The sequence below is a fragment of the Mobula birostris genome, chromosome 5 (genome assembly GCF_030028105.1).
Source record: "Mobula birostris isolate sMobBir1 chromosome 5, sMobBir1.hap1, whole genome shotgun sequence".
NCBI classification, from domain to species: Eukaryota; Metazoa; Chordata; class Chondrichthyes; order Myliobatiformes; family Myliobatidae; genus Mobula; species Mobula birostris.
In genome coordinates this window covers 133,771,820-133,780,894 of record NC_092374.1, presented here as the reverse complement: position 1 = coordinate 133,780,894, position 9,075 = coordinate 133,771,820, and the positions used below count along the sequence as shown (strand labels likewise).

The following is a 9,075-nucleotide window of genomic DNA, read 5'->3' as shown; positions in this document are numbered from 1 at the left end:
TTCATTCCTTTGGAACCATGCCAGAATGAATTGATTCTTAAAATATCATTACTAATGCTTCCACAATCTCTTCAGCCACCTTTTTCACAACCCTGGGGTGTACACCATCTGGTCCAGGTGACTTATCTACCTTCAGATCTTTCAGTTTACCAAGAACCTTCTCTCTAGTAATGGCAACCTCACACACTTCTGCCCCGGTACTCTTGAACTTCTGGCCTACTGCTAGTGAAGACTGATGCAAAATACTTATTCAGTTTGTTTGCCATTTCCTTGTCCCCCATTACTACCTCTCCAGCATCGTTTTCCAATGGTCCGATATCCACTCTCCCCTCTCTTTTACTCTTCATGTATCTGAAGAAACCTTTGGTATCCTCTTTAACATTATTGGCTAGCTTACCTTTGTATTCTATCTTTTCCTTCTTTATTACTTTTTTAGTTGCCTTCTGTTCATTTTTGCTCTATTATATGCCCTCTCTTTTACTTTTATGTTGGCTTTGACTTCTAGTCAGTCACAGTTGCATCATCCTGCCTTTAGAATACTCCGTCTTTGGGATGTATACATCCTACATCTACCCCCTTGAGTCTCAGCACAAAATGTCAACTGTTTACTCTTTTCCATAGATGCTGCCTGACCTACTGAGTTCCTCCAGAATTTTGTGTGTAGTATATATCTTGCACCTTCCAAATTGCTCCAAGAGATTCCAGCCATTGCTGCTCTGCCATCATCCCTGCTGGTGTTCCCTTCCAATGAATTTTGGCCAGCTCCACTCTCATGCCTCTGTAGTTCCCTTTACTCCACTGTAATACTGATACATCAGACTTTTGAATGATCATGATCACTGGCCCCTAAGGGTTCTTTTACCTTAAGCTCTCTTAATCAATTTTGGTTCATTGCAAAACAACCAATCCAGAATAGCTGACCCCCTAGTGGGCTCTAGCACGAGTGCCCTAAAAAGTCATCTCATAAATATTCAAGAAATTACTCCTCTTGGGATCTGGCACCAACCTAATTTTCTCAATCTCCTATCAGTCCACTTCACCTCTCTTCTCTTCTTTTCACAGCCACAGCACCAGACTCAGTGCCAGAACCCCGGTCACTGCAGCTCACCCACCCCACCCCCCAGTAGGTTGTCCATCTCAATAGTGTCCAAAGCGGTATATTTATTATTGAAGGGAAAGGCCACAGAGGTACTCTCTACTGGCTGCCCATTCCCCTTCCTTCTCCTTACAGTCACCCAGTCACCTGCCTCTTGCAGCCTAGGAGTGACTACCTCCCTGTAGCTCCTATCTATCACCTCTTCGTTCTCTTGTACAAGCCGAAGGTTATCCAACTACAGCTCCAGTTCCTTAATTCATTCTCTGTGTAGCTGGTACAGATGTGTTTATCCGGGAGGCTGGAGGTTTCCCAGAATTCCTACACCTCCACACTGGACAAAGCACCACCCTGGAGCCATTCTCACTACACTAACTGTGCCCTGAAAGACGAGGAATGAAGAGTAAAGAAGAAATACTTTCCAAATACAAAGTACTTACCTCACCCAAGCCTGATCTCACCAAAGCCACTCCAACACTGGCCCACCCACACTAATGGCCACTCTGCTTGCGTCTGCCTTATCTTTATTCGACCCTTCTAATGAATCCTGTTCAGTGATTGGTCACACTGTAACTCCAAGGAACTGCCAAGAAGTGCTGCCTTTTTAATCTTGAGTGCGAACCCAAGTGAAAAGGTAGCTCTCTTCTCATACTCCTGCTCATCCAGGAGTTACTAAAGATTAATTTGCAGGTTGAGTTGGTGGCAAAGATAAATGTGATGTTAGCATTCATTGCAAGAAGACTAGAATATAAAAGCAAGAATGTTGAGGCTTTATAAAGCACTGGTGAGGCCTCGTTTGGAATATTGTGAGCAGTTTTCGGTCTCTTGATTAAGAAAAGGATGTGCTGACATTGGAGAGGGTTCAAAGGAGGTTTATGAAAATTATTCTGGGATTGAAGGGTTTGTCATATGAGGAGTGTTTGATGGCTCTGGGCCTCTATTCACTGGAATTCAGAAGAATAAGGGTTGACCTCATTGAAATCTATCAAAAATTGAAAGACCTCGATACAGTGAGTGTTTCCTATGGTAGGGGAGTCTAAGACCAGAGGATACAGCCTCAGGATAGAGGGTGTCCTCTTTAGAAAGGAGAGGAAGAATTTCTTCAGCCAGAGAGTGGTGAATCTGTAGAATCTGTTTTCACAGGAGGCTGTGGAGGCCAAGTCATTGGGTATATTTAAGGCAGAGGTTGATAGATTCTTGATTGGTCAGGGCATGAGGGAGTACAGGAGATAGGGGCTGAGAGGGAAAATGGATGCCATGAAGCAGCAGAGCAAACTTGATGGGCCAAATGGCCTAATTCTGCTGCTATCGCTTATGGTCTCAATGTTGATTAAAAAAAAAAAATCAGGTTACACGAACCTAAGAAATCACAGGAGTGGAGCAAATGGCCCCATGTTCCTGTTTTGTGAGTGCATCAGGCCATGGCCGACTTTCTTTTTATACCATTAGACATAGGAGCAGAATTAGGCCATTTGGCACATCGAGTCTGCTCCACCATTCCATCATAGCTAATTCACTATCCCTTTCAACCCCACTGTTCTGCCATCTTCCCATACCCTTTGACGCCCTGACTAATCAAGAACCTATTAACCTCCACTTTAAAAGCCTTGGCCTCCACAGCTATTTGTGGCAATGGATTCCACAGATTCACCACCCTCTGGCTAAAGAAATTCCTCATCTCTGTTCTAAAGCTACATCCTTGTATTCCGAGGTTGTGCCTTCTGATCCTAGACTCCTGCACTAGAGGACACATCCTCTCCAAATCCACTCTATCTAGGTTACTCATTACACGATAGGTTCAAATGAGATGGCTCTCCGTCATTTTTCTAAACTTCAGCAGGTGCAGGCCCATAGCCATCAAGCGTTCCTCATACCCTTTCATTCCCGGGATCATTCTTGTAAACCTCTCCAATGCCAGCATATCCTTTCTTAGATAAGGGGCTCAAAACTGCTCACAATACTCCAAGTGCGATCTGAGAAGTGCCTTTATAAAACCTCAGCATCATATCCTCGTTCCCTCGAAATGCATGCATTTGCTGGCCTTACAATTGACTCAACCTTTAGGGAATCTTCCACGAGGACGCTCAAGTCTCTTTGCACCTTAACAGATTGGCAAATAGAATACTTCTGCAGTTGGGCACCACAATTGGAGTTCAATTCCGGTGGCCCCGTAGAGAGTCTGTATGTTCTCCCTGTGGAATGTATGGGAGCTTCGGTTTCCTCCTTCAGACCAAAGACATATCGGGTAGGTTAATTGGTCATTGTAAATTGCCTCGTGAACCAAATAGGATTAAAGCAGGCTTGTCGGTGTGGTTCAAAGAGGCGGAAGAGCCCAAGCCATGCAGTATCTCTAAATAAAACACTGCACTGCATTTTCAGCCCAGAATTTTGCAATTAAATGTGACTTTACCATCAACCTTCTGACTGAGTGAGAAGCAACAGCCAACACTAAATGTCACTTGCAGATCTTTTAAAAATGTATGTTTAAAGACTCTTGATTAGTCAGGGTATGGAGGGATGGCAGGAGATTGGAGTTGGGAGTCAAAAATAGATCAGCTATCATGAAATGGCGGAGCAGATTCGATGGACCAAATGGCTTAATTCTACTCCTATGTCTTAAAGTTTGAAAAAATCTCAGGTAAAATAGGTTAATTGAAGAGCCAAGGGGTTTGTGTTACGTACCAGGAAACACCACTGAATTCGGTTTGGTAATTACATGTAAAAACAATGCAAGTTACAGGGTTGCATTCAGTAATGAAGGACTGAATCGTATTGAGGACTGGAGGTAGCCAAGTGACATTAAGCATCTCATAAAGAGACGCAAGTTTACATCCCAGAGTTTTCCTGTTTAAAATATATTGAAATTAGCTTGGTGGTTTAGATTACTGGCCTGGCAGCCAACAGGAACAAGCAGGGACTAGCTCCATTAATTCAATAAAATGTCCTGAGGCACTCTACACAGCAGCAAGCTAACTGCGTTTTGCACTGAGGGTGTTCAAAGGGAAGGATTTACAGCACTGAGGGCTTATCCAGCTGGAGAGAGTGTAATGTGAGATAGATAGATACTCAGAGCAAAGAAATGTGAATTTGGTAGTAACAAAGGAAGAAGTAATGATAATTAAGGAATGGATGTATGATAGGACCAACAATAGTTGGAATGAAGTTGCCTTGCAAGTTGATAAGGAGTTAGAAAGTGTGTGGTATGCTGGCCTTCATTAGTTGGAGGGATTGAGGTCAAGAACCAAGAGATAGTGTTGAAGCTCTGTAAAATCCTGGCTGGACCACACTTGGAATATTGTGTTCAGTGTATATCGCCCCATTATAGGAAAGATGTGGAAGCTTTAGAGAGGAGATTTAACAGGACACTGCCTGGATTGGAGAGCATGTCTTATGAAGATGGGTTGAGAGAGCTAGGGCTTTTTAAGGCAGGTTCCTAAGGTTCTCATACTTGGTGATGGTAGTAGGGATAAGCTCCTACTACCTATAAAATGCTCCAAATGGCATGCGACTCTAACAGCCTCTGACAACCAAGGCCAACTTTTGGCCTTCATGTGTGGCTTAGCTACTAGGCCCGGTAGAACTGTTTCTACTGACAAGAGAAGGGGCAAAGGTGGACCACTGGCGCCTCAAAACCAGTTGCTTCGGGCAGGTGGGGCTCGTCAGCCTTGGACAACAGCTCACCCAGGAGAAGGAAAGCTCTGATTTTAAACCACTACTGCCTTGTGGCCACATCCATCCAGGGGAAAGGCTTCAGGAGTAAACCCTGAGGAAGAAATCCAGAGTCGGGGTCCCTAAGGCAGTCTGATATTGTTTAAAACTTCACTCTGGCAACCTCTGCGACGACACTGGTGCCAAGCTGTATCAGCACTTGCCCTTCCCTTGGACTACATCAGTGACGTGGAGAGGAGGAACCCACTGCATGGGCAACAGCTGGTTCTTCTAATCTTCCCGCCCAGGCTTGCACCCTGGAGAGGACACAGACGACCAGAGGCGCAAACCCATGATCCCCTGGGATCGTTGGCTGCCTACTACTAATTTTAAGGCAACTGGAGGAAAGTATAGGGGGAACGTCAGAGGCAAGTTCTTCTCACAGAGAGTGGTGGGTGCATGGAATGTGCTGCTAGGGGTGGTGGTAGAGACTGTTACATTAGGGTCTTTTCAGAACTCTGGATGATAGAACAATGGAAGGTTTTGCAGGAGGGAAGGGTATGATTGAACTTAGAATAGGTTAAAAGATCAACACAACATTATGGGCCAAAAGGCCTGTACTTCGTTCTATGAATCTTTTTTGTTTCGTTCATTGGCAGAGCAATAACTTGGGATGAAATGCATCTGCTGCAGCCTCCATTTACCGTGCTTTAATCTTGGACCAAGTGCCACCAATGAAATCCCACTTCCAGAAGTCATTCTGCTCCACAAGTCCAACCAGTCCACCAAACAAGTACATTCCGCTGTTGTAGACAACCGCGGAGTGACTGTATCGAGGTCCAGGACCCACATCACCAGAGGAGGCCAACACTGGGCACCAAACCTTGGCTCCTGGTGAAGGAAAACAAAATGCAGTTTTACAATTTGGAAACAGCCATATACAGGCATCCTCTCATACTCATAGACTTGGGTACAATTTTAATTCTGCTGGGTGTCTGGGTTGCTGCCAGTGGGACAGTTATCATGGTGTCATCTTTGGCTACTGAATACTGTACTTTTCCACATCTGCTGGTCGCTTGCAAACAAAAGGCAGCATTTTTCCTGTACTGCTTCCAGATTACAGGATAGGCAAGAAGCCAGAATGCCTTTTGGTCAGCTGAACTTATCTCTCTAGAGAAAAATCCAATTTTCCATACACTCTTAAAGACAGAGGAGTCCATTGGGCCCACAATGTCTGCCAGCTCACAGAGAAATCCCATTCTCACAGTGGCTTTCCCTGTGACCTATTCTCTTTATATCCCCATCAACTGCCCCCAAACTCAGCACCTCACCTCCACACTGAGGGGCAACCTTCTCCCCCAGATACTTAGAGGTTCAGAATAATAACAGGCCCTTCCAGCCCATCAGCTCCTATCACCCAATTACACTTACAACCAGTTCTTTGGATCGAGGGTGGACAGCGGTGGGAATCGAACCCGGGTCTCTCGGCGCTACACCCACTGCTATGTTACAGTACCACTGGAATGAGCTGCCAGAGTAAGTGGTTGAGGTACTTCAACAGGTACAAGGATAGGAAAGGTTTCAAAGTTCGAAATAAATTTTATCCAACTACACATGTATCACCATATACAACCCTGAGATTCATTTTCCTGTGGGCATACTCAGCAAATCTACAGAATAGTAACTATAGCAGGATCAATGGAAGATCAGCCAGAGTTTGCAGAAGAAGGTTTACTGAGATATTTGGTATGCACAGAAAACTTAGCTGGCAATCTTGGTTGGCATGGACCAGTAAGGTCAAAGTGCCAGAACATTGAAATATTACAGTGCAGTGCAGACCATTTGCTGACCTTATAACCTACCCCAAGAAGAATTTGACCCTTCCCCTCCTACGTGTCGCTCCATTTTTCTATACTCCATGTACCTAAGAGTTTCATAATTACTCTAAATGTATCAGCCTCTCACTTTCCACACACCTATCACTCACTGTATAAAAACTTACCCCACAGAGTTGCACAGTGCATGCTGGGATTTCTGCAGGAGTACTGTGGTTACGTGGGGGGGGGGGGGGAGGGGAATAAGGATATTCGAACTGTTGCTTGGAAGCAGAATGGGGTGCAGTGCCGGGACTTTTAGCGAGGCTTTCAGTATTTAAAGTGGCACCCCTCAGTCTAGTATAGGATTTGTCGGGTCAGATTTCAGCTCACATCAGGCCATTTGAGAGTAGAATGTGAGTTTTCTGGCTTGTCAGTAAAGACAGAAGGCATTAACCAATATGCCTTGCACACCCTGCTTGTGTATTCATTGGATGGAGTCCAGTGACCAAAATTACAGATGAAAAATGTTCTTGGCAGCAAGTACAGCTGAAAGCAGTGAAGTGTTTGTCCTTGTTATACAGTTGGGGATAAACCCAAGCAATGTCAATTCAGAAGATGTGGGAAAAGACAAGGAAGTGCAGTTGAAGCCAGGACAGATTCCTCACCTCGTCAATCAGTTAGGTGTACAAGATGATGACAGGCATTGATCATGTGGATAGCCAGAGGCTTTCTCCCCCCAGGGCTGAAATGGCTGACACAATGGGGCATAGTTTTAAGGCGCTTGGAAGTAGGTACAGAGGTGATGTCAGAGGTAAGTTTTTAAAAAATTTTTTATAACAGAGTGGTGGGTGTGTGGAATGCACTGCCAGCGACAGTGGTAAAGGCAGATACAGTAGGGTCTTTTAACAGGCTCTTGGATAGTTACATAAAGCTTAGAAAAATAGAGGGCTATGCAGCAGGGTAATTCTAGGCATTTTCTAGAGTAGGTTATATGGTCGACACAGCAATTTCTATGATTCTATAAATCCAATCCCCTTAAAATTATGCCCCGTTTTATTAGCCATGTCTGCGCTGGGAAAATGCCTCTGACTGTCCACTCTATCCAAGCTTCTTATCTCATCTTGTACACCTTTATCAAGCCACCTGCAACCTTCCTTTGCTCCAAAGAGAAAAAAGACCTTAGCTTTCTCAGCCTATTCCCATAAGACAAGCTCTCTAAAGCAGGCTGAATCCTAATAAATTTCCTCTGCACCCTCTCTAAAGCTTCCACACCCTTCCTACAATGAGGAGATCAGAACTGAACAAAAGTGTACTCCAAAAGTGGTGTAACCAGAGTTTCATAAAGCTACAGTTACCGTGTGGCTCTCAAACTCAATCTCCCGTCTAACGAAGGCCAACAATGAAAATGCCTTCGTAACAACCTTGTCTACTTGCACAGCAATTTTGAGGGATCAATGGATGGGGACCCCAGAACCTCTCGATGTATCCACACTGACATTAACCTGGTACTCCACCTACGACAGGCCCAGCCACAAACCCTTGGGAACCTGGGTGGAAACTGGCGCACCCAGAGGAAACCCCAGTGTCACAGGGAAAATGGAGGAATGGTGCCAGAGGTCAGGACTGAACTTGGATTGCTGGTGCTGTGCCATCCTAAATCACTTCCTGCAATTGACTGCATTGTATACACCTCAACACGAGGTGCACCTTGTGACTTCCTGACTTTGGCGCTAAGCACTCCTTCAGTAATTCAAGGTTGTCTTGCCTCTTCCTGTCACGGTCCCACTTAATTTCAGACTGACTAAGTCCAAAGTGCCAACGTTTTCACACTGTCATGCCGCCTCATCTGTGGCCTTGGACGAACGGTGACTCCCTGAGGCGTCAGCTGCACCCTCATTTACTCTTGGACAACCCCCATGCACAAGTCATCGAACTCAAACCATTAATTAATTCAAAAACAGTTGGTGGGCATGAACTTGTGACTTCCTAAAATGGGAATGGGGAGATAAAACTCCCCACAGCTGTTGTAATTTCACCACAGTTGTGCAGTGTGAGATTTAGCACATGTACTCTGCTATATGAATCCTGCCAATTCCGAAGGCAAAGATACAATTAGTTCCTTAACATAACCGTCACATCCCGTCTTTCTGACCCCCCTCCCTACCATCAGGCAGGAGGTATGGTAACATTAGGACAAGGAGTGATTGGATGGGAAACAGCTTCATCCCTCAGGCCATGACAACCACTGAACTCCCTGCCACCACCCAGGTCTCAGTACTCGTGAAGCATTATACTGTTCACTTTTTAAACTTGTCGTAAATTCACTTTGAGTTGAATGTCAACCTTCTGGAGTTTATTTTATTATTTGTTTGTGGTAATATTACTTCATGTGTTAAATGAACTGCGTTGTTTTGTTTGGTGGTATAGATGTGTACAGTTGAATGACATTAAATTTAAACTTGAAAAGCCTATAGACACCACTCATGAAGGCTTTTTGGTTTTCTTCACCAGCTGTAA

The 9,075-nt window shown here is 44.7% G+C and overlaps 1 protein-coding gene across 10 annotated transcripts in view; it reads right to left on the bottom strand.

Annotated features, from left to right (window-relative positions):
- The window catches only part of klhdc3l (kelch domain containing 3-like), a 182,605-nt gene that overhangs the window by 100,310 nt on the left and 73,220 nt on the right, over positions 1 to 9,075 (bottom strand). For all 10 annotated transcript variants that reach the window (XM_072258725.1, XM_072258723.1, XM_072258724.1 and 7 more), the window contains one exon: positions 5,446 to 5,632. In XM_072258725.1, coding sequence (XP_072114826.1) covers positions 5,446 to 5,632 — 187 coding nt within the window. The remainder of the gene's footprint in view (positions 1 to 5,445; positions 5,633 to 9,075) is intronic.